Consider the following 27,077-nt stretch of genomic DNA (forward strand, 5'->3'; position numbering starts at 1 on the left):
TTAATCTGAAATGACGTTAACGCCACAACACGGCAAATCTCCGTTAACGAGCTACCGCGGATCGCCCCATGCGTGGGGCTGGACGGCGTGAACACGTTAACGAGCTAACTGCGCTAACGCACTAGTTCCCACCAATGTAATTGAGCATTGCGTGGCACATCCGACATACTGTTTTACTTTCGTCCATGACGTGCTTACCTTCAGGGTCATACGTCACATGAAAACCAGAATAGTTCGAAACGCCAGATCTGAATTAGGGTGGGGGAGATTCAGTTTGCCATGTTGCAACAAGCTTAGCTTCTGTCTTGCTAGCTTGCGCTGCGCTCAGTGGATCTGCGCTCGACAGTGCAGCCTAGGCGGAGTAGTCGAACGCAGATCCACTGAGCTCTCAACACAGACAGCATCGTCAGAAGAAAAGTTGATAAAATAAATTTTAAAAAAATTTGTATTCATACATACATACATATGCGTACCGAACTGAAAGCACTGTATCGAACGGTTCAATATCAATATGAGTATCGTTGCACCCCTACTACAACCGAACCCCAAGCCCTTTTTTTTTTTAAAATGGTGTTTTTTTTTTGTTTTTTTTTTAAATGTACTTTTTACCATTCAGTCGTAAAAGGCTGATGGCATATTGCTGTCACCCTGCTGGGCAGATGGGCAGTGTGGACACAGAAGTTTGTGAATGCACTAACATTATAAAAACATTATGAAACTGATTCTATAGGTAAAAACCTCGGACGAGTTTGAACTCATTGCCCTCAAACGTAAGGTCAAAGTCAAGTTTTCAGAAAATGTTTGGAAGATAATAAATCTAGAAAGGTGTTTATATTTACTTTTAATTGATTAACTATTGAAACATCTATAACATGAAGTGTAAGAGTGAAGGTTCCACTCACAGTTTCACATTTCTTGCAATATTCCATATCCTAAAGATAATCGGTTATTATTAACAAACAAGACAACAAAGAGGAGAACATGAAATATTGTTATGAAATAACTGGGATTCATCACATCTTTAAAAAGGCTCAAAAGTTGTACAGTCGTGTAGTCTACATAACAACTACACTGAAAATCCTACAGTGTAATCGTCAATGCAGATCAGAGCGTGTAGCGCCCAAATTGGGGGGCAGGACTAAAATATGTCAACATCTCCAAGTTTTGTTAAATATGTAACGGGATGACAGACGAGTCATTGAGCAGATGGCGGGGCAGATGAATGGCTCTAACAGATTCCATACTCTGGTTAAACTGATTTGGGGGAATCAAGACAGAGAAGAAAATGAGACAAGGAAGCGAATCTGAATGTATCATTACCCAACTCATTAGAACACCGACTGTCGTTCCAATCAATTAGGCCTTTAATATAAATGTAAATGTAATCGGCTCTTTGTAATTAACTGTGGGTGGATTGCTATACAGAGAGGCATGGCTCTGGGCTTTAATTCACGGTGATTACGTGAAGTGTTTGTTTCTGAAATCACGGGCATCGTGTTGAGGCTAAATAAGCTAGCTGGTTGATTTGCCGCCGGTCGAAACCTGTCTCTGCTTGTCTGCCTGTGATGGGGAGTTTGTCTCGGCATTGCTGTCTGGTGATGGTTATTAGTGTAGCTGACTGGCTGCCCCCTGGCTATTTCCTCAACATTCACTGCCTTCAGTTCAACTTGGAAAGACAAAGAAAAATGGCTAAAACCCTAGGGGAGATGACAAAGGAGACAAAGGAAAGCGAGGCTAAATAGAGGGTGGATATAGGATAAAGGGAAATGTAATGGGAAGTTAATGAGAAATGAAGCTCAGGTCTTCTTTTTTCTCCTGAAAGGTGTTTATCTGTAAATATATTGGATTCTTCCTGCAGCTTTGTAGACCTGTGAAGCAGACAATCCAGCTGAAAAACCGAGTCTCCTTTTAACCCAGCTGCTTTAGTTTGGGGGCTCTAATTGGAAAAATTAGACTGGCCGTTTGGGAGGCTAATCTATAAAGCATTACTCCAGATGCCGATGACGTTCTCCACCAGAAGAAATCCCGCACACCAGTTGACACCAGAGACGGATACTGACTGATATTTGTCCGAGTAATTCATCACATCTTGTCGATGAATCACCAATTTGCCTTAGTGTAATAGTAATGATCTTTTCTTATTTATTCTGAGAAAATTCTCAGTGTTTTTCATGATTCAAACAGAGTATTTCTTTTCTTCCATATACCATATACCCTGTATAGGCATCCTTTTCGGGGACACATAAAAACAGGAACAAGCAGCAATATTTTGTACAATGCTATCATAAATGAAAAGTAAGGGGGGAAAGTATGTTTAGCCTACACAATTTCTGCTAGAAGATCAAGTGGCTAATAGTTTCCTTTAAAATGAAGCAAACACAATGTTTAAAGAATAAAAGCACATGCCCAGCCTCGTCCCACTGTTGAAATTAACAGGATAAAGACGTGCATATTGGAAAAAGACAAGACTAACGGAAGAAGATCATTAACATATACTGGCCTCTTCCTCAGACAGTTTGCTTCATATTGATATGATGGCATCACACAGTTTCTGCAGATTTGTTGGCGAAACATCCACCATGCGAATCTCCCATTCAAACACACTCTGGGACTGAGATCTGGTGACTGATGGGCAGTTTTGAGTGGGTTAAACTTGCTGTTCAAGAAACCAGTTTTAGATCATGGATGGAAGCAGCCATCAAAGTAGGGCTGCCACAAATTATTATTTTGATAGTCGACTAGTCACCGATTATTTTTGCGATTAGTGGACTAATCATTTCAAGCATCCATTGGACGTACAACGTACAGCTTACTGCACCAGCAGCATCTGCTCTTATATAACTATCATTAGCTTACAGCTTTAAGTGTTTAAGGTATGTGCTAACTAAAAATAAAGACAAGATGATAGTTTATTAAATTTTAATGAAATTTGCAGATTGTTTCGGTGAAGTTTAATAAACTCAGCCGTCTGCTCCTTGCTATCTAAAATATAACAGCCAAACAATAACATTTTTAAGTTATCTAAGTGACTTATATATCATGTTTAACCTGAGTAGCAAAAGACGGCGGTGGGTTTGAAAACGATTTGCCGGGAGTCCGGTGTTCTCACGGCTCTAGCGAGCCTTGAACCCCGCTTAGCTATCGAGCTAGTGGGTAACAGACGTCTCCGAAAACGTCAGAGCGCTTTTGAAAATATGTGGTGTCTTGATAAACTGAGCAGATATTTGAGGTTTACACAGCTACATTCTCGCCTGAAAATATGTTAAACGTTTATTTTGTGACCCAGAAAGAATAATAAGAGTAATATTAAAACTAACTAGCTGCTAGGCCGCCATTGTTGGAAACTGAGCAGGGATGCGCTATGAATTCTGGGACAGAGCTTCTTCTTCTTCGGGGTTTAACGGCAACTGGCATCCTTGTACATGCAGTGCTGCCATCTTCTGTTTCAGTCCGTTATTACACTCTTAAATCCTACTACTTCTTCCTGCGTCTTTGGGGATCTTACAAAGCTTCAAACGACATGATAATCGATGTAATCGTGACTAGTCGACTAATCGTGGCAGCCTTACATCAAAGGATGAGTACACAGTGGTCATAACACAATAGATATGGTCGCTAACAATACTCAGATAAAAGGGAAGATATTTTCAGTTTCTTACACAAAATGAGGCAGAAATTAAGACCTTTCGTTCTGCCTTTCTGTCAGCTCAAAGCATTCCAGCCATTTTTTTCTGGCATCAGTAGGACATTTTCTGGACCATTCTCTGTAAACCCTGGAGATGGTTGTGTGGGAAAATCCCTGCCCATCTGGCATCAACGATCATGATAAAACACCTTTCTTTCCATTCTGATGATCAATTTGAACTTCAACAGGTCATCCTGAAATGCCTAAACACGTTCAGCTGCTGCTGTGTGATTGGCTGACTACATTAATGTGTTATGAGCCATTAAACAGGTGTACCTGTAAAGTAAAGTAATTATTGTACTGACCAGTCCAAATCCTTCAGCTCTCTTCACTTTACTTCCTGGTGAAGCAAGCTGTGGTGAAACCAAATTACTCCACTGATTTTCACATGCAACTGCAACAATGTAACAATGCAGAGTGCTTGTTTGTGTATTTCTCTGTCTGTTTTATGTACATGTTTATCTGTGTTTAACTGCGTGTGTCCTTTCTCTCTCTATTTGTGTATCTCAGGTGACAGGGCTGAGCGTGTCCCCCGGGAAGGACCAGCTGGTTGTGTTCCACACCAAGGACAGCAGGGATCTCGTGGTGTGCCTGCAGGGTATGGTGCCTGCCAATGAGAGCCGCATCGGGGAGCTAGTTGGCACCCTGCTTAGCCATTTCAAGAGGTAAGCAGTGAGGGAAACAAGTAGTAGTCAGAGGAAGGGCAACAGGCACTGGTGAAAGCAGAGTCACCTGTTTATGTGCCTAAATATGATATGTTAAAATGTCCTCAAAAATGTTCGCTGTTCTGATTTAAAGACTTGTGGGTGACACGAGGTGAAGGTAGCTCATTTCTTCTATTTACTGTGTAGAGAAAACTGTTTCCAGTTAATAATCAGCATATTGTCCCCACTTAAACCTTGTGCGGCTCTCATTTGAGGTAATTTCCCGCATAGCTGCAGGAGCAACGTGCTTCCTAAATTGAGAAAATAATAAAATTGTCTCAATTGAATTTCTAGAACATTATGTCAAATCCAGTCACACTGGCTCATATGTGTGGTACTGGCTGATGTGACCTGTGGTTGCAGGATTATGAGGCAGTTAGATGACGCAGCAGCAGCTGTCCCCACTTAAACCCTAATGTTCACTTAATAAGGACTCGGAGCGCTCTTCAGGACAGGATATTAATTCATACATCATTTGTTGTTTTCCTGTTCAGCTGAGAAAGGCAGATGGATAATTGGGATAAAATGTTTGTTAATTCTTTCTAAAGCTATTGTTTCGTTTCCATGTGGTTTTCTGTGGCCGCTTTAGGTCAAAAATGTGAAATGAACAAAAGTCGGTATGGATGCACCGATCAGAGGTTTTGATAGGACATCAGGCTAATCCTGATTAAAAAGCTGGATTGGTTCTTGGTGACAGCTGTCCAGTCTGTTCAGTTTAATTCTCGGTTGGTCTCTGTTCACTACGCCACACGTCAGCATCATTGCATTGCTGAGGGAGAGATGTAACGTACGTAGCACGGAGGAATCTTATCAGCAGAGAGTCTGCAAAGTGATATTTCACTTTTTTTGTAAATCTTCAGTTTTTTAACTTAACTTCAATCTCTGATCCAGTGAGCTGACATTACTGAGGAAGAACTATTTTAGATTTATGTCGCCATTTCAATGTTATTTCGCTTCACCTGTCTCTTGTATGCAAGGATGTTCATTCACAGTGAGACTGGGAGCAGGGAAAAGACAAACGCAGTAAACATCGACACACTAATGTGAAATGAAACTACCGTGCAAATGCAAACCCTGTTCTGAAAAAGTTGGAAATAAAATGGAAATAAAAATAGAATGCTCATCAAATAAATCAAATTTTATTCACATCAGAGGACATAGAAAACATGTCAGATGTTTAAAATGAAGAAAAATATTGACTCATTTCAAATTTGATGACAGCAGCGTGGGAGAGGACCGTGTTTATCACTGTAGTCTCTTCTCTTCTTTAATAATAACCTGTAAACATCTGGGAACTGAGGGGACCAGCTGAAGGATTTTTGGAGAGGATTGTGGACTGCAGACAGGGCAGTTAAGCACCCACACTCTTCTACTGTGAAGCCATGCTGCTGTAATAGATGCAGTATGCAGTTTGCTTAAATGCAGGCTTTGCTTAAATATGCAAAGCCTTTCCTGAACAAGTCATCGTCAGGATGGGAGCACACGTTCCTCTAAAAACTGTAGATAATGTACCCCCATACCATCAGACACGTTGGCTTTTTAGTGAGCTTTGATAGAAACCTGCTGCTCTTTAATCCAAAGGTTGCATGTCCATGTTTTTGAAAAAGACTTTTACTTTTCCTCACTTAATTTAAATGAGCTTTGGCCCAGAGAAGATGTGTTTTTGGATCGTGTTCACTTGTGGCTTCTTCTTCTTTAATACAGCTTTAACCTGCATTTTTGGATGATTCTCTGAACTGTGAGTTCTGGAAGTGTTCCTGAGCCCACGCAGTGGTTTTTCTTTGAATACTCGTGCATATTTTTAATGCAGTGCCACCTGAGGGCCGAAAGATCTCAGGCATCAGAGATCTTCAGGCCCTTTCAAACTAAAAATCTAAAGCTTTTGAAGATATTGTGTACTGTAGATAAAATTGGGGCCAAATTAAATATGTGGATCTATCCACTGTGGGGACCCCGTGCAAATAATTGAGCAGCCGAATGAGGTTATAAAAATGTCTTTAGTTCAGGAAATCTATATTTATTTGTTACAATTTTTTGATGAAGTTACATCTGTTCTTCACAGTGAGAAATATAGCTTGTTTTAGAAGCAGGCACCAAGTTAAGTCTGGGCATCTTTATTATTCAATCTTTTCAATTTGTGTCACCAGAAAGAAAGTTTTTTTTTTTACCTTCTAAACTTAAAACAGTTTAAATTCAGTTGACTGGTAATCATAGATTTTTATTTTTATTTGTTTTTTTAGCCCAGTAGTGTCACCAAAGTCTACAGCTGTGGACATCAGACATGCAGGTGATCAGTCCATCTTTTATTGACGGCATAAAAAAGTTTGAACCCAGTGCATTTTATTTGACTTATTAGATTGGTTGTGTCATTAGATTAAACAGGGTTACCAACAGGGCTGGGCTATATCATAGCGTTCACGGTAATGCCGGTGTAATTTTGGGCAACGATAGGAAAATGAAATATCGTGATAGAATATGGGTAAAACGCACATGCGCAGTGCCTTTGTTTACATACGCACATGGCGGCGACGCAGAACGAGAAGAGCGAAAGCGGATCATTAAATGAAACGGATGAACCAGAACTGGTTTGTAAAAATGCTGCAACTTCAGTGGTGGAACTGGTTTAGCTTTCGTCCGTCAGATACACAACAAAGCACTATTTTTGCTAGAGCATGCTAGCGGGCCGTCGTTATTACCGTGTTGTTTGGAAAATACTGCACTTAAAATCAATCCTTTGATTTTTCTGAAAATCGACAGTGCCCCTTATAATCCCGTGTGCCTTATGTATGAATTCTGGTTGTGTTTACTGACCTCGAAACGATTTTATGTACACGGCGCTCAAAAATCTGTCAAATGTTTTAGTACGACTTTGCTAAGCTACGAAGCCGCACCGCTTGATGGATTGTCGGAGTATTACGGCTATCGTAGGCGGAGCCTCGCGGAGTGATACGTACTGTGCTTCAACATAATATTACCGTATTGTGTGTGTATAACCTCTTTTTAAGTTTTGTAGATATTATACATGGTTATGCTGAGGATATGTCGGCCAATTTCCACTGGAAATGCCTTTTGGTTAAACTGTCAGCAAGGAATTTGCACTGTTACATTTTTATATAACTTTAATGCACATAAAAAAGCTGCTTGTTTAAGTGAAAATACATTGATGGGTTTTTTTGCACTAATAAAGTTGTGGAGTTGTAAAGTATTTTGTTTAGTGTCAGTTATATCGTCAGTTATATCTTTATCGCAAATTTTCAAATGTATATCGTGATAAATATTTTTGGTCATATCGCCCTGCTCTAGTTACCACCTACGTGTGCGACACGTGGTGCGGATCAGAAAATGGACAAAAACAGACAGAGTGTGTCTAAACGTGCAGTTCTTCTATAATTACTGTTTTGTGCTCCACCTGCAGTATTACGTATTGAAGTCAGGGAAAATTTCATCATGTCTTCAAATATAAATAAAACATTTTATCCACATCCAGTCGTCAGTCCAACAACTGGCGTATTTACTGAGAGGAGGTGTGTGGACAGCCCTCTTTCATCCAAGCAGCACACACTCACTGGTTATGGAAAAGATTACAAAGTCATCTATATGGGATTATTTTTTAAACGGACAAAACCAGCTGCCCAGGGACTTGGCTGCAGCATTCAGATAAAAGCAAAGCAAAGAAAACCACTAAGGAGATTGCTAAAACGGCCTCTTCTTCTATATCTTCTTTTGCTTCTTTTGGCTCCTCCCTTTAGGGGTTACCACAATGGATCATCTGCCTCTATCTCTTCCTACCCTAGCAACCTCTTCTGTCAGACCAGCCCTCTGCATGTCCTCTTTCACTTCATCTATCCTTCTCTGTTATCTTCCTCTTTTCCCCCTCCCTGGCAGCTCCATCTCCAACATCCTTTGTCCAGTCTAGTCACTATTCCTCCTCTGCACATGTCCAAACCTCAGCCACCAGCCTTGCCCCTCTAACTTTGTCTCTAAACTGCTCAACCTGAGCTGTCCCTCTGCTATACTCATTAATAATCTTGTCCATTCTGGTCACTCTGAACAAAACTCTTAGCCTCTTCGCCTCTGCCACCTCCAGCTCCACCTCCTGTCTTTTTGTCAGTACTATAGTTTCCAAACGATACATCATAGCGGGTCTCACTATCATCTTGTGATGTCACACATCACTCCTGATGCTCATCTCATACTACATTACATACTGTCTTTACCCGGCTTCTACAACTCCCTATAAGCTTTTTCCTCTGCCTTTGCAACCTCTCTGTCTGCTGTATGCTTTGCTTCCCAGTGCTCCTTCTATTTACCTAGAAAACAGAAGCTTCTTCTCGTGTTTGCTATTGCGCACAAAGATTGGACACTGAAGCACCGGCTAAAGGTCATGTGGTCTGAGTCTAGATTTCAATTATTCCACAGTGGTGCAGAAAAGAGGCACATGAAGTGTATCAGTCATCCACGTCATCGTAGTTTGAGGATCTTGGAAAGAAAAGCATCTGGACTTCTTTAAATCAGATGGTAAGGTGGGGCTAGGCTTCACAGTGGGTTCACCTGAAACCTTGGCTGATTGTGACCCACACCCGTTTTCACACCTTGGCTCGTGTGAATAGGTAGAGGATCCATCGGGGGTCCATTACTCTCTTGAGAACACCCGCATAGGGCTTAAAATCTGTGACTCTCCACCAGTTGCTCTTAGAATTGATGAAGCTTCTCAGATAAGAGGTGAAACGTCTTCAAGGAAGCTTAAAGAAGTCCAGACGCTTTTCTTTCCAAGCTCCTTAGACCACATGAAGCGATGCACCCATCGTGTCTAGTACTGTCTGTACAAACATATCTGATCTGCTCAAGATTCAGTTGGGACACAACAAGATTCAGCAATGTTGTGTCCCCAAAACTGTGGTCAGCTGACTACCCGAATATACGTAATGAGCTGGAAATGACATGGAAATATTCCAGGATTCAGTGAAAGCGTGTTGAGTGTGAGAAATCATCTTGACGCTCGCCGCAAACCTCAACTTCAATCAGCGTCTGTGGGATGTGTGCCGCGTTATGCAGCGGTTTGACTTTCCCATCATCGATACAAGTGAAAAATTAATCCAACTCAGGATGGAAATCAATATGGTGACATGAGCTTGGCATAAGCTTATTGAAACAATGAATGTGTGCCATCATCGGAGCTAAAGAGGGTTGAGTGAACTATTACAGTGTTTTTTTAACCTTTTTTTAAGTTGCTTGGCAGCGTGTTTAGTATATTCACAGGAGTTGAACTTTGCGTTTTCATGGTAGAAGAAGATGTCAATGTCTAAGCTATGCAAATCCAAAATAAATGACTCAGTCTTAAAATAAACTCAGTAAGCCATCGCTGCTAAATGACTGCTTAAGATCAAATCAATGACACAATGTAGTTTGTTGATAGCTGACCTTTTCGTTAATTTGATGTACCCATACATTGTTTTGATAAGGCGTGTTTTTAAGTCACTGACACTGATTATTATTATTCCTGACTCGTCTTCAGTATAGTCTGCTACATGCATCGAGTTCTCTGTTCATGTTTGTGCCTCATTGTGTCTGCGGTTGTAAGAGAGAGACAGGGCGGTGCATATAGTATTGCTTGCAGACAGATGTGCCTGCATCTGCTCATCTTGGTGTTTAATGTGTTTGCAGCGTTGCCTGTGTGTGCGTCCTTCATCATTGCCGTTTGGTGCTGTTACCTTGTTCCGTTGTGGAGCCTATTTCCCCGTAGGTGTCGGGCTGTTAAGAACCTCCAGTGGGCCTCGCGTAATGACCCTGTATGTACTTCACATTCAGGCTCATCCATCATTGTGAAACAGTGACAGAACAAAGGGAACACCAGCATGTGCAAATAATGTGTACGTGTTTGTGATTGTGCCTTTGTTCTTAGTAGATTTCTGTGTTTGTGCATGTGGAGGATTTCCCGAGAAGCAGTCTACATGTGATTGCGCTCATGCTTGTGTACTGTAGGATCTTCTGCATCCAGCGTCCTGCTGCTGCAGCTGTAGATGTGGCTTTAACCTTTATCTCTCCTTCAGCATGCTGCACAGTGTCCATAACAGCATACTGGAAGAAGGGCAGCTTAAATCAGCAACAAAGCAACACTTTATCCTCCTCAAAGTGACATCGAGGCCAAAACAGAATGACACCGCCAAAGGGAATAAATCCTCTTCTGTCATGGCTGTAGTCGGATACTTGTGTTTCCGTGTGGTGCCATTTCTTTTTGACAGTTTGCAAATCTGCTTGACATTAATCTGTTTGATATTTTCCGTTATTATTTATTTCTTTATTTTGCTGAGAAATGAAAGTATTTTTCATAGTGTCAAGCACAAACTTATCAATACCAAGTTCCTTCAAGCTGGAGTGATTCAGAGATTTCGACTCCGCATACATAAGAAGATAACCCTCTTCCTCTTATCGGCCGTGATGCACCACTTGTCTGAAGAAATTCCAAAATATTTCAGTCTTATTTTGCATAAAAAGGAGGAGGAGGGATTAGATTCCCTTGCCTCCAGCGTTTCTTCTTTCTTTCTTCCTCTGCGTATCCTTTTTCTTCTTCCTATTTTTGACTATCCCTATTGTCCTGATCTCAGTCTCTCCTGAACCCCTTAGGCCCCCCCCTCCACTTGCTCATCTCTCTCTCTCTCTCTCTTTCTCTCTCAGACTCTTTCTCAATCTTTCCTTTTTCCTCCTCTGGCTCCCCCCCTTCTTCATTTCTGGAGAAGAGGAAATGAAATATTTAAGGCTGTGCTGCTGTTGAGGCCTATATTTAGACAAGACAGAGCCACCCCCTTTTTTCTCTGTCTTTCCCTTGTGTGTGTGTGTGTGTGTGTGTGTGTGTGTGTGTGTGTGTGTGTGTGTGTGTGTGTGTGTGTGTGTGTGTGTGTTGACATGCGCACCATGCAGCAATGACTGCAGCACACCCACAAATCCTCTGCTAGGATAGGAGTAGACACGCTGCATCTGTCACACATTAAAATCAAGGACAGAGTCGAAGAACCCAAAAGACCTCATATATGTTCCAGCCTCTCTCACTGATTACTATACATCCTCTAATAGTAAGAGTGTGGAATCAGGTCTATATCATAAACTGTATATACCATAACACAGTACATTAGTTTGTGAAGTCTTATTTCTTGTTCACCCCACGAAGAATATATGAAAGGACCAGCTATCAATAATGCAAAGAGAAACTATGGTTTCATTAGGACCAGTCTGCAGTGTGGTGTCAATAGACGCATATCAGAAATGCTCTGCCGCTGGCAATAAATGCCAAAGGTAAAGATTATCTGGCATTACAAGAAACGGCTATCTTTTTGCAAGTGTCTTTTTACCCTAAAAATGTCTTTAAAGAGGACTTATTTTGCTTGTCCTTATTTTTTATCTCATATATTGTGTCAGTGTTTATATTAAACACGGTAGAAGTTTCAAATTATGAGGTCATAGTGTCTACAAATAATCTGTGTAAGCTAAAAACCTATCAGATATAAATGTTTTCAGTTTTGTTTTGTTTTTCTGCTTTTGGCTCAGTGTGATAATGAAATAACCTGAATATGGTCAAGTCAGGTACTTGGCTCTGACTGTGAGCAGAGAAGCCCCACCCACCTACTATGCAAATATTCTATTTGAGATTAACAGCCAATCAGAAACTGAATTCAAGGGAGTGGAAAGGAAGCTAAAAAGCATGTTTCAGACAGTCTGTGAACTACTGCCCCAAGGAGCAGTATAAGATGAGAAGGGATTATTTTGAACTGTGATTCATGCAAAGCTACTCTACTAGAGTCTAAGAATAAATATGTGGAGTATAAGGTAAAGCATTAACCAGCACAGAGGAAAAAGATGGCAGAGGTATGGCAGTAATTCTCGATTTCTCACTAGTGTTGCTTAAGACCTCAGTCACACAAGTTTAAAGACCAATCAGCAACCATCTGGTAACCACCAGTCACTGGAAATAAATGTGTATTCCATGATTGGTTGATGAGTGGTTGGTGGGAGCTGCTAGTGGTTGTAAAGAGGTATAAGGACCTGCAAGCCTACTTATGATTGCTTTAGTTGCTAGCAGGTTGGCGAGGTCATCAGTAGATTGCACAAAAGACGGCAAATCTGCTGGAAACAGTCACAGGCTGCTCGCTGAGCTTTAGTGAAACTGACAAAAACCAGTTTTGCAATGTGCCAGCAGCACTGGTAAAGCACAACTTTTTCTTTGAAGACAAATGTCCCCCTAACCCTTGTTTTTTTGGCACCATTTGCCAACACTATTTGTCCTAACAGGGTGAGGTCTTTGTTAACTCTGTTACATCATGAACTAGAGACTTGCACACTTTTAAAATGTGCACAATAGACCGTGACTTGATAATAAATATGAGATTTACTTCCATTTAAATGTGATGCAGTTTATATCTCACTCAGTGTCACGTCTCAGGCTTCCATGTTGACTCGCACTTTTCCTCACTGAGAGACAAAATGTAAAAATAACTTTGTAATGAATTATTCATCCTCGTCTTCAATTCTCATAGGTGATAAGCTCCAGGTGGTAGATAAATAAAATTCAATATATATATATATATGCCAAAAAAAAGGGTTGGGATTTTTTTTTTTTTTTGACATTTGAAAGTGGCACTCGGTGGGTTTTACGCCACGTTGATGTTGTTCTGAACGTATTATTAGAAACTTGTTGGCACGTCTTCCCCTCCTAACTCACCGCTGATTCTTTTAAATCCTCGGTTCACATAATCTCTGCTGTTTTCTGTCGTTGTAGTTGCTGCGCTGTGTAAGCAGCTGGAATTGGTTTCTTAGATAAAGACTCTGGGAAGTCAAGCTGTTGCTACAATGTCCACAGTGACTAATGAAAACGCCTGTGCAGTGGATGGATTGTGTGTGGATGTGTGGGGGGTTAAGGACATTGATAGCATCCTTGCCTGCTGTCCTCTGTGTGAATTTGGCTGCAACAAGAGATTAATGGTTTTATTATTAAAAAATTAGCCAATTAGTCAAGGAGAAGAACATCGGGACTGAATGTAGTGCCAATACAATAACCGATTACATCCTAGTAATAAAACAGTTTGTTTGTTTTGTTTAACGAACCTCTGTATTGACTATTAACTTACTATATATTGATTACATAATAACTACAGACTGTAAATAAACAATGGGCATAGTCACCTTGATGTTGACTGTTGTTTTGAGGCTGAAATTTAGGGGTTTAGGCTTTAGCTTTAGCCTGAAGTGATCAGGTTGTAGCTTGGATAACACGGTGCTTTCTCAGCCTGAACAGTTGTCTCGCATCACACAGACAGCCTACTATTTATTGTACAAATCTACAAATGAAATATTAGAATTTCAGCCACCAAAACTTGAGCAAAGGCTTCTTGGACAGGCTGTATGTATTGTTAGTGCCATTATCCACACAGCAGACCGTATTACTTTGTCAGTATGAACAAGACATAAACATGGTTAAGAGGTCCAGTTTAGCTACTTAAATTAGCAGAGGTGAAGCAAACAGCTAGTGGCTACATCTGCCCGTGGTAGCAAAGCAGATATATTCCTAAGTAGAATTTAAATGGATAAATTATACAACAATTTATACCAACTGCAGCGGTCACAAAGGCACTAAAACAAGTTTATTTGCAGTTTAATGTTAAAGTGTTTAGATAGTTAACAGTGCAGATTCCATTTGCACTTGCTCTTCTTTCTTTTAATGAGAAAAATCAGGCTGAAAAGCATTTATTTCACCTGGAAAAAGCTTATTTTTCAATATTTGCCGCCTTTTTATAGACCGATTAAAACAAGACTTTTTATATGATAATTAAAGTATTTGGTGTTAAATTAACAACACAGATTTGGTTGTGCACCCGTGTAGTTTAGCTTGTTAGCTTTCAATGATATTTAGGTACAAACCAAAGGAGTAGCTGATGTTTTCAGTGTCTGAAATCATAATACTGCATCTTAATAAAAAGTTTTGGTATCATCAGAGTTGGTTAAATTAAATCAGAGGAGAACATCTACCTTCCTCGACAGTCCATCTGATAATTGAGACATTTTACAGAAATAAATCAAAAAATAAAGGTCAGAGTAGTGCAAGACAAACAGTCAGGAAATGATGCTGAGTCATTGTTTGTTTTAATGACAAATGGAAAAAACGAGAGAGAAGAAATCATTTCAGTTAACTGGAAAATGTAAAAGTTGTTCTGGTAAAAGAAAATAAAGCAGCAGTTTGGTGAGTATAACATGACGTCCGACAGATGAAATTAACTGAGCATCACAGCGTGCTTCACATTTATATTTATTATTTTGTGCTACTTATTTAATTTAAAGTGATTTTTAATTTGAAAATATTTTACTCAAAACTAGGGATGGGTATTGATAAGATTTTCACAATTTCGATTCTATTTTCGATTCTTTTTAACGATTCGATTCTTTATCGATTCTCTTATCGATTCTTTTTAAAAAAAAAGGAGAACACTAAGGTCGAATAGCTTAGAACTTTGTTTTATATCTTCTCTTTGAACAAGATGGAAATTTAGGAGTAACATGGCCTTACAAACCCAACAGTGAGATCTTAAGAGATCCAGCCTACGGCTCTTCAATGGGGTGTCACAGGGTCCCCAGGAAAAAAATTGTGAATGTAAAATAATAAAATAAATATTCTTCTGTAGCAATAACAAAGTATAACATCAATTATTCTGTAGAAATTACACAAGAATATCCAGTAATGTCCCTGCCTACAATTAAACACATGTGCTTACCGAAAATCATCTGCTGTGGCAAATAGGTGCAAACCTTTTACCACAAACTTAGTCACTGCTCGGTGACATTCGTCTATCCTGGCCTGAAAGGAGACGCTAACGGTAGACTGCAGTGAGAACTGCCAGCATCTGAGCCAGACTCTGTCTGTCTCATCATGGTCACCTAAACGCACAGTAATGGCAGGTTTTGTAATAAGGCAGATCGCGCTAACATAATATGCACTGTTAGTTGATTATTTACCTGCCGCATTAACGGGAGAGGACGTGCAAACGTTACCGCTGCTGCTGGGTTGAGATTCACGAGTCCGGAGCGGAATTAAAAACATGACATTCATTTAAGGTCATCGTGTGTTTTGTGAGCAAATGCTTTTGTATATTCGTAGTGTTTCCTTCCTTAAATGAAATATCTACTTAGCAAGTATTGCAAGTTGCCCTGTTGTCATCCGTTCTCGTAAAGTATAACCAAAGTTTTGAGGCGCCGTGTTTCCTGCCAGGTAAATGACGCTCCGCAACGTGGTGACGTCATTCGGGGCGACTGGAATCGATAAGGGAATCGTTTGCAAAAATGGCAAACAATTCCAAGGAATTGAAACAGTGGGAACCGGTTCTCAATAAGAACCGGTTTTCGATACCCATCCCTACTCAAAACTAAGACTTTGTCCAGATGTTGTAGAGTACACTCGCTCTGGTCACCGACTGTAGAAATCAAAAGAAAAATCAAAATAATTTGCAGGTTTTTGTGGCTCTTGCTCAAACCAGCCATAACTGATTCCCCTGCACTCATCCTACTAGAAGTCTGAGGTCCTCTCAGTTTGAAGACTAGTGGAGTTAAAGCAGTATTTTTATGTATGTACTGATTTTGTTACAACTGTGAATGTTTTTACCAAAAGCTTACCTCCTACATAAGAGCATCCTAGCTTACTTTCTCCTTCCCTCCCTTGTTCTGTCCCTATAAACTGTCCAGGTTTGTCTTTGTGACAGATACGTCTTGGTTATATCGTTTGTTTCTCTTACTCTCCTGTAACCTCTACCCCACCCTTTGTCCTTCTGTCTCACTCCCACTTGCTTATATTATTCATCCTCTTCTCCCTCCACCCTGTCCGACAGTATGAGTCAGCAGTAGTGTGCAGTACACAACGCTTCATTGATCAGAGTTATGTGGTCGGATTCTCTTTCTGCTTCCTGCCTCCTTTCCTAAAGACTTCAACATTTAGCCTCCCCCTGTCTGCTTCTGACACCCCAGAGGGGTGTTAAATCATAATGCTTGCAGGGTTTAAGAACAGAGGGGGGGAATAAACACAGTATTAGTAAGAGTGTTAGGAACAGGGAGAGAACAGCAAGGAAGGTGAGGAAAAGACTGCAAGCAATGCAAGAAATGGATCAAATTAGAGATAACGGAAAAGGAAGGAGAAAATTTAGAGGATATTGGTTATGAAAAAGTTGTATTTATCTGATTAAAGTCTGACTGATTTGTGTGTTCTTGGTTTAAGTTGCGTATCAGGGATCACATTAGTTTCCAGTAGTAAGATGATGTTGTCAGACATGCTGGCGTCACTGTTCCTTAATTTCCTTTCTGTTTGTGTTTGAGTAAGATCGTTATTTTAGTCATAGACGCGTAAAGCCTGTCCTTCTCTATTATGACAGTAGCCGTTCTTTGTATGGGTGTATTGAGCTTTTTCAAGGACTGTGGTAGGGTTTTTATGTGAGTCTCCAATGGTTAGAGCTGCGTTCATCCTTTGAGACCCTTTTTCATATTTTATTATTCCACAGTGGATATTTGAACAAGGTTACGTACATATGGAAATAAAAAGACTTAAAACATAAATTGTATAGACATCAGCCTTTGTTGGCAAAGCAAAAATAGTAGGCGTGAATCTCTTATGTTATGGCCTTTAAATCAAGTCCAGTCAGTGTCTGCAGCAGCAGCAGTGCTCTCGTTTTACCACAGTTAAGACCTGTATGCTTACTGGAATCTGTTTGTCAAGGTAACATGAGACCAAGAGTTGCTGTGTCACTGAAAGTTGACTATACAATCCACCAAAGGTCCATCAGAGGTTGTAACTGATAGGGGAAACGCAACAAAACGACTGTCATTTTGTCTTTAAGGTCAGGTTATTAGATCGAATCTCATCCCAGGGCATCAAGTACTACTGTTCAACGTCACTAGTGTCACAGTGGGTGCACGCAAGGCGTTCATTGGCGTCTCCCGAGTCTGTGAGGAAGCCACAGGGTTGGCAGTGACTTAAGTAACAGACAGGTGTCCCACTCTGGAAACCAGAGTTCATATTCCTGTTTAAGATCTTTCTGTTTTCTTGTTAGTTTAACTTTCACTGGTAATTTTGTATCGACTCGAGCTTTCACCCACGACTTGGTTTGGTTTAGGTACCAGCAGCTGCTAAAATTAGATTTTATAGGAAAAGCTGGAAAAGCTTTTTATGGACAGGATTTCTAGGCGCAGCCAAGTGGCGGAGGGCTTTCGCTTTGGTGGCCTCAGAATCTCATCTCTGATCTTTGCGGATGATGTGGTTCTGTTGGCTTCATCGGGTGAGGGCCTCCAGCTCGCACTGGAGCGGTTCGCAGCCGAGTGTGAAGCAGCGGGAATGAGGATCAGCACCTCCAAATCTGAAGCCATGGTTCTCAGCCGGAAAAGGGTGGAGTGCCCACTCCGGGTCGGGGATGAGTTCCTGCCCCAAGTGGAGGAGTTCAAGTATCTCGGGGTCTTGTTCGCGAGTGATGGGAGAAGGGAGCCGGAGATCGACAGACTGATTGGGGCTGCAGCTGCAGTAATGCAGACGCTGCACCGGTCCGTCGTGGTGAAGAGGGAGCTGAGTGTAAAAGCGAAGCTCTCAATTTACCGGTCGATCTACGTCCCTACCCTCACCTATGGCCACGAGCTGTGGGTAGTGACCGAAAGGACGAGATCGCGGATACAAGCAGCGGAAATGAGCTTCCTCCGAAGGGTGGCTGGCCTCTCCCTTAGAGATAGGGCGAGAAGTTCGGCCATCCGGGAGGGGCTCAGAGTAGAGCCGCTGCTGCTCCACATCGAAAGGAGCCAGCTGAGGTGGTTCGGGCATCTGACAAGGATGCCTCCTGGGCGCCTCCTGGGTGAGGTGTTCCGGGCATGTCCCACCGGGAGGAGGCCCCGGGGCAGACCCAGGACACGCTGGAGAGATTATATCTCTCGGCTGGCCTGGGAACGCCTTGGTGTTCCCCCAGACGAGCTGGAGGAGGTGGCTGGGGAGAGGGAGGTCTGGGCCTCTTTGCTTAGGCTGCTGCCCCCGCGACCCGGCCCCGGATAAAGCAGATGAAGATGGATGGATGGATGGAGGAAAAGCTGGGTTGTAATATATGCCAGCTCGATGTTAAACCTGCCTGTAGAAAAATGGCACTTGAGGCTATCCAGTGCATTTAATGTGACCACCCAACGGATCCTGATCAAGGGTGACAAGACCAGCTGTATTATTGTACTATTGTATATGCTTTTAACATGACCTGATATGTCACAGTAAGCCACATATCTCTGAGATGCCACCAGCTTTATTTGGCACCCAACAGACTCGCACATTCCTTTTTTTTGCTAAACTTTATCCAAATAACTAAAACACAGCATTAGGCTTTTCAGGATTGTTATCTGGAAGCTGGGAGAACATTATGTTTGCAGTAAATGGGACAACGTGCTAACACATTTGGTGCTTTGAATAAATCAAGGCCATCCATTCATGCAGTTTTTTCTTTTTATAGGAATCCGGTCTGTTTGCTGAGACTAATTAATATTTAAGAACAAAAACTGCTGTTCAATAAATGTGCCAAAGTGATTTTTCTGTTATATGTGAAGATGGCACTAATATCTTTTATAAAAGGAGGGGGAGGGTGGAGGAGAGGAGTGATAAGAAAAACAAAGGGAGAGAATGAGAGAGAAAGCCGACCTGCTTTTGTCTTCCTCTCCAAGGTCACCCTTTCTGCTGAATCAAATATTTCAGACTGATAGAAGTGGGCTTCTCTCTTCTCCTCTTTCGCTCCATCCCTCCTTCTCCATTTCCTCTTTCTCCATCCATCACCCGCCCCACTGCTGCTCCTCATCCCCCTCCCCCTCTTGTTTTTCACTTAACATTCCTCATCCTCCTCCCGCTCTCCCTCTCTCCGCCCCCCCTTTCTGGGGCGCTGCGGATGCAGTTCCCATAGCAACCATCGGATCCATGTTTGTCTGATACGCATGCGATCCATTAATAACCCTGCTGTCTGCAGATAATAACAGCAAATCTCATACCGCAGACAGAGAAATGAGGGGAAAAGAAACATACTAACAAAACTGTGGAACAACAAATTGTAAATAATAGAAAAAAATCACACAAAGAAGAAGGAGATGGATATGTTGTGTAATAGAAAATCAGCACAAGCTGGTGTATTAGCTTTTAGCTGTCTGGATACTCAATCCTCTGTGGATTTTTCCACGCTATAGGGTATATACATGCTATATTGAACCAATATGACCTTGACTAGTCTTTGATTAGATAGCTAAGGGTGTTTCTTGAACAGCATCTTAAACGTGAAAGATTTTTATAGGCAATAATTATAGTCAATTATTTATACTTAAATTAGGTATCAAAAGCCATTTGTAATAACAAGTATGCATTGAAAATAATATCAAATATATAGAGAAACAATTTTCTTCAATTTTCTTACTTTTCTTGTGCATTATTTAAGCTATTGGGGAGTTGTACTCTTTATTTCAAATGTTTTCCTTTTTTTCCTCATATCTTTATATTTATTTATTCATTGAGGAGACTCACAGTAATCCACTCCCTGCGTAGTCAGGTATTCCAATAATCACATGTGGAATATACCAACATGTGTGATATTATATTAATTTAGTCTCTACATCATTTAATATTGTTTGCATATATTTTGTTTTACTAAATCATTTACGTTTGATTATGGTAGTTATGGTCTTCCATAGTAATGCATGGGACAACATATGCCTTCAAACCTTTTATATTTTCTAATCTGCAAGTTCACAAATTTCTGCACACACATAAAGGAGACTCACACACACTCGGAGTCATTGTTATGTGGGCCAGTGGGTAGTCCTACTCGTCTCATTGGCACCGTGCTGCAGCCTGGGGGAGGAGGCTGGCCGGGTGGAGTGATGGATGGCGAGTAGCCAAGCCCGAGTGCTTGTGTTGTTGTGACTGTGAGGATTGTGTTTAGGTGTGCCGACTGGGTAAGCATACATTAGAGATAATACTTAGAAGTGTGAAAATGTGCAGTGTATGAATGAAAGAAATGTGTGTGAATGTGCAAGTCAACGTGACCTACTTTTCCACTGCAGAGAGCCCCAAACACCGCTGAACCGTCTGCCTCGCCACATTTCTTGCTCCTTTTCTGTAACGCACAAGGACGAAAGAGGCGCAGGATTAAATAAAATAGAATATAATCCAATATATAAAGGGTAATATTCATTTTACTTGTATAGCACACCGAATCTGCATATGTGGAGAAAATTTCACTTTAAATCGCCTTTGCATACCATGTTGTATTATTACACAGTGCAGCTACCTTCAAGGCTGACTTGGTTTTGCATTTTCACATGTTTAAATGACTACTTGAGGATACTTCCAAGAGCAAGTCTGTACCCACGACTGATGTTAAAATGCAAGCCTTTCCAGCAGAAATAAACATGTTTGCAGCCTGATCCAAAAATGCTTTTGATCATTTCCTTCTACATCTTATTGGGGTAAATTTTTAAAAGAATTTCCCCACTGAAGTTTTAAGTTATTAACACTTTGACTGACCAGTTGTTGCTGACACATGTTGTGCAACATCTGTCACAACTTAAAGAGATGAAGAGAGAGACCACACATGGCTGAAAGAAAGTTCAACCAAACCCAAATGACCTGGAGGAAAGAGAGAGAGGCTGAGAGGCTCACATAAATGCAAATACACATATATATGTGAGCAGCCAACCTGGATACCAAACTTTACTCCAAGCAAGCGACTCCTCTGATCCAAGTAGTTACAAAGTGTGGGTAATTATGCCTCGAATACTTTGAACTGCTGAACTCACCTCTCAAGCATGTTTGTGGTGTTGGTCCTTTTTAGAACATCATTATGGTATATCTCACAAATAACAAGATTTTCTAGTTAATTGTACTAACAGAAGATGTATGTAGAGAGATTTGGTAAGAGGTTTGAATATTGAATTCATATGATACTAATTAACAAGTGTGTGTGTCTATGTGGCACACCCATCCGGGTATGGATCCATTTTTCTAGCATTAGCTGATAGCTTAGCACCGTAGTCTAGTCTAATATGATTACTTCAATATCAACATAATAATACTAATAATAATAATTAGGGATGCACCGATACCGATACTGTAAAATGTGTGTGTATTCATACTTGTAAAAGTTAACCGATACCATGAACCGATACTAACTTATTTCATTAGTCAGAGGGTGGCTTGTCATTTCTGTTGTAGTTTTTTAGATTGGCCACTAGGGGGACATCCCGTGCTAAACAGGCACAGGGTTAGACGAGTGAGGCTCCAGATAAAAAAGAGAAACTGGAGGCTGCTGTAGCTAGGCTAAGCAAAATGTCAGCAGTGTGGACCGGAACAGCCAACTTTAACTCAGGTTTTGGAAAAGCGATGAAAAATGTCAAGAGAAAATCCACGGGCAGTTTAAATAACAGAGACTCTGACTCATTTTATCACTCTGGATGACCAGCCAATGCCAGTCGTGGAAAACATAGGATTGCACCGTCTTCTCAGCATACTCGAGCTGCGATATGAAATTCCCAACCGCCCATACATCAGGGAGATAATGGTGCCAAAACTGAAGAGGTAAAAACAAGCAGTGTGTGTGCGATGTCAGTCCTCGGTTTAACAGCACAGTGGACTGATGAGGAGTTTGTTCGTCAATGCCAAATATTTTCGTTATTTTGTTTGTTTGTTTACAATATGGACACTCTGCAACAATTTAAAAGTTTATTTTATTCTCAAACCTAACTTGTATTTATTTTATTCCAAACAGAAGTGTTTATTTATTATTCTGAAAGCTCGAGACAGTGCCAATAGTTCAGTGATATTTTGTTAAATTACAATGTGGAGACTCTGCAATAATTTAACAGAAGTGCTTATTTTTCACTTGAAATTTTTTTGTGGTCATTTTTATTAAGATTTTATTTTTTATCGGCAGGGAATATAATAAAATCTGTCTTCCAATTAATTGTATTTGTGTGTGTGTGTGTGTGTGTGGTAGAAGTATCGGTTTTTGTACTCTGTATCGGCAAGTACTCAGATCCAAGTATCGGTATCGTATCGGTTTTAAAAAATTGGTATCGTTGCATCCCTAATAATAATCAACACTTTGAAATGGGACTTTACAAGGTAATGGCTAGAACTGGTGGTGATGCATTTAATGTATTTATCAGCTAACAGAAGAAAAGCGTTTTGCATTGATAGCTTTAGCTGTTTTGGTGCATTGAGCATCAATAATTCCACAGTGATGAGCTGAATAGATCATGTCTTCAAGCAGATTGAAATTAAAATCACCATGCATGCATCTAAAATTTCAGAGACTCAGTAATTAGTGATACGACTTTGAGTCCTTGTGTGGATGTTAACAGAATAGTGTTTACGGCGTGTGTTTGCCGTACTACTTGTGAACAGAACTGCACAGATGTAATTAGTGACCTTCTGACAGATACAGCAGTCTGGGACAGATTTATTAAGCATCATTTCAGCTGCGCTCTAATGGGCTGAGATAAGTGTGGCTGGATTTAGGAAAGTTCAAGCTACTTGTAAGAATCAGTTTTTCATGGGAAATTCTCTGAAGTTTAATTGCACCCTCAGTAAATTATTTTAAACCTCGTGGCTTCTCATTATGGAGCGTTGCTGTTTAATTCATATCTGAGCTCTCTGACAAATCTCAACTCTGAACTTTGCCTTTTTAAACTACCCTTCAAATGCCACAGTCCCTGTGGTTCAATGTAGCAAATCAACAAATGATTACAAAGAGGTGACGACTGCAAATTGAACGAGAGGCTCAGCACAAGTGTAACTACAGAGGTCCAACAACGAGTGACCACGCATCATACTGATGTCTTCAAACATTTATTTTTCCCTCTCTCGCTCTCTTATTGTCTTCAGACACAGCGTAAACTGAGTTTACAACATAAATGTCTTATCAGACTCTCTCGTGTTAGTGTCCATAAACAGTCTTGAGCAAGCAGAACAGAAAAAATGCAAAATAATGGATATTACTGAAAATATCTTCATATTCCCGCGTATGCAACATTATGTAAACAATACACATGAAAACCATACCTTGTGCGCCTCTTGGACCACATGCAGAATAACATTAATGGTTGTGGCTGTAGCCATTAAAACAAGTTTTGTCTGTGTTTATGTGGCATAAATTTGCCACCCTGTGTTTTTGTAGGACTTCATTTATATTATTTTTTGGATGATTTTACATTTAATTTAAACTTTATTCAACATAAATATTCACATTTGGTATGCAAACAGTTTTGCAACAATGTAATTAATCAAGTAAATGTGCAATAAATACATTTGCACTGAATTGTTTAAGCTTTAATTGCACTTCTTCTTTTGGTGCTTGATGAATGTATTATTAGACTACGGCTGTTAATCCAGTCTGTCTTTTATGGACCAGTACTCACCAGTTTGCATCTGTTTTTATGCACTATATTTCTTCTGCTACATGACCACTCGCTAGCAAAGTAGCTGGCTCTGCATTCCCACAGGAGCTCTGCATGTATGGATATAATGTTCGCTCTTACTGTAGTCTAGGATCTTACTCTCCATGTGGATAAAAGCACAACACAACAAGTGCTGTTAGGCTGAGATGAAGTAGTAGGAATGGATTAAGAGCCTTGACATTTCATGGACTCCATTTCTTCACTGACCTTTACATTTACCCCGTACTCCTCCCCCACCCCCAAACACACATGTTTCGCCCAGCAACAGCACCATACCATCTCCCAGTGTCAGGCCAATTATGATTAGCCACAGCACAGTTTCTCCTCCGCCTCCTCCTCCCTTGGACTCTTCTTCTTTTCTCCCGTTATCCTTTCTATTATCTCTCCTCCCATTTCAGATTGAGGCCTCATTTGTTTTCTTCTTCTTGCTCCCATCCCTGCTTTCCTGTCTTCATTTCCAAATTGCCATTTAAATCCCCATCATTTGCTGTCTCACCACGCTTCTCTTGTGCCTTCATATTTTCCTTCCCATTTTCATTGCCTTACTTTATTCATTATCCCTCCATCTGTGCTTTCTCGCACTAATATCAAAAGTACCACAGCATATCTGTCAATTTGATCTAGTCTTTTCTGCCTAACGAGTTTCTGCCGAGTTTATGTAATATCCAGCCCTGATAAACTTGGGGCTGCTTGCCTGCAGAAATACTTTGACTACTGATTTCATCTGAAAATGTCAAAATAGAGGCATTAGACGCGTCTTAATGTTTCTCATGGGTATTATTATTATTAGTTAGAGTGATTCAGAGAAATAAGGACATATTTACACAATCTTTGTTTGTTCTGTAAAGTAAAGAGTATTGAGTCTTGTCAAATAAAAAATTCTAATGCAGGTTTGCAGTGCATTGAAATCTTATGAAGCACGAAGTTTCCAACACTTCTTACGGTCACTGTAGTTTTCTTCATAGGAAAAAGATGAGTGCTGAATTCTGCTAGTAAAATATACTTGTAACTGTTGAATTATTTTAAAATATTTTCTAATAAGGCAAACAGATGCTGTCACTCAGTCTACCATTTCTCTTCTTTCAAACATGTAATTTATAGGGGTGGGGGAAAAATCGATACTGTGTAGTATCGTGATATTTTGTTTGCTAATAATGTATCGATACAAGGACAGCAGAAATCAATATTTTATTACAAAAAAAGTTTTTGTGGACTGGAACATGCTCTGACTTCAGAGCATGTTGATCAGCTCCTTTTTCTGAGCAATAAACATGACAGTTTACTTATTTTAATTAAGTTTAAAACTTTTTTATTGAATGTAAAATTATATTTTGTTTTAATTTACTTTCAAATTCCTCAGTTGCTGAAGGGGCTGCATAGTTTTCATAAACTGCATAGTTCAGAATAGCTATAATTGTACCAGATGGTTGCGTTCAGTTAAGTTGGACTAGACTGTAATACAAACCGTTCAGTTTGTCAACAATAAAACTGAAATGAGAGAAAGACTGAGTGCGAGACTTTGTTATTAGATAAAATTAATATTGATAAAGTTTACCTTTATGTACAGAATCTGAATATCGCAAAATATTTTTAAAAAATTGCAATAATATCGTATCGTGCGTTAAGTATTGTGATAATATCGTATCGTGGGATGTATGGTGATTCCCACCTCTAGTAATTTACTCAGAATTTATGACTAAACTGCTTTGTACAACAGATCTTTTTAGTTTCTCCGACCTCTAGTTAGTGTCTAACTTAATGAAACTGGCCTCTGGTTTTCTTGCCTTTTAATATTTTTAATACTTTGCTCATTCTGGTTAAAAATACCTTCATAAGCTTTTTAAACTACAGGGGGAAAAAGCTATTGGTTCAAAGTTCTCAATACTGTTTACTCCAGTTGAGCACTCAGGAAAAGTCACATCCTGAAGGACTTTTGCTGGACTGATTCATTGAGTTTGCAAGTTATAGAAAGTGGGTAAAAAATGTTCTTTGAATTAGGTCTTTCAAACTTTTTCTGTTGCCTGCTCTGTGCATATTTTTCTCTTGATTATTTGCTCTGAGGATGTGACCATCTGTGCTCCCAAAATGATGTTTTTACCTTTTAAAGAACTTAAATTTGAAAAATGGGTTTAACCCGTCGTTACATTTCTTGTGCTAGAATTAACGATGAGTCTTGTCTTTCTCAGACAATTTAGCACGTCTGTTAATGTGATTTACAGTGCACATGTCAGCTTTCCTACCACTGCAAAGAGAAGAGTCTCATGGCAGTTTAAGGAAATGGATGAACCTTTGATTGATACGTTGATTGAAATTAATGAACACAAGTGGAGGCGTAACCACTTGACAAGTGAGCAGTCACGCTTTGGTAATGAGCAGCTAATTGAGGCTGACTCTATTTGTTATCTGCTCTCAGTGTGTACCGATGTACTGACTGACCTAATGTGTTTAAAGTAAACTCTACTGAGCCTTGAGATGCGATCAGTGAAACGCCAAAGGCACAGGTGATTGGTGAGTAAGGTTTAACTCGCTGGTTTCACGGTATAAAGAGAAGAACAAAGAGAGTGACAGGATCCGACACAGAGCTGACCTCCTCCACAGGCTTGTTTAAGCCTCCTGCTGTGCGGCTATAATGACTCTGCAGTGTTTCATAGCCTCCACCATCTGTGGAGCAGCGACAGTGTCCCCCCGGAGAACGAGGCTTTTGCTTTGCACATTTCCGGTTCTTTTTCATCTCACACTGATCTCTTAAACAATGAAATGTAGAGGTGAGAAGTCTGTCCTTTTGTTTAACTGGGGCATCTGTGAACAGCTTGCACAAGTAGATGTTATTGATGGCAGTCATTCACCTGCTGTCCTCAGGGAATAAGGATGTCATGTGGCAATCCTACCAGTAGTCAGCACACATTATTGGTCCTTTTGTTCTAAATGGTATTGGTGCTTAATTTAGTCTTAGACTAGGTGTCAGATGATTTTATCAGAGCAGCATAAGTTTAAATTATATAAAACTGCGGTGCATATTGACACAAAAACAGCTTTGTTTTGCTTTTTCCCCCCATAAAATAACTTTAAAATCACACCACAACACCTCTAAATGACTACTGGAAAAGGTTTTCAAACCACTGGGTGCCACGAGGGAGGCTAAATCCATCCTTCATATACAATCTAATATATAAATGTGATTCGGTGATCTTCTCCTTCCAAAGCTTTAA

General features: G+C 40.3%; 1 protein-coding gene across 1 annotated transcript in view; it reads left to right on the forward strand.

Annotated features, from left to right (window-relative positions):
- Positions 1 to 27,077, forward strand: part of myo1d (myosin 1D) — a 133,609-nt gene that overhangs the window by 93,760 nt on the left and 12,772 nt on the right. The window contains exon 21 of the mRNA XM_085169613.1: positions 4,196 to 4,350. Within this exon, the coding sequence (XP_085025739.1) occupies positions 4,196 to 4,350 (155 nt within the window). The remainder of the gene's footprint in view (positions 1 to 4,195; positions 4,351 to 27,077) is intronic.

The sequence above is a fragment of the Neolamprologus multifasciatus genome, chromosome 8 (genome assembly GCF_963576455.1).
Source record: "Neolamprologus multifasciatus chromosome 8, fNeoMul1.2, whole genome shotgun sequence".
Taxonomy (NCBI): Eukaryota; Metazoa; Chordata; class Actinopteri; order Cichliformes; family Cichlidae; genus Neolamprologus; species Neolamprologus multifasciatus.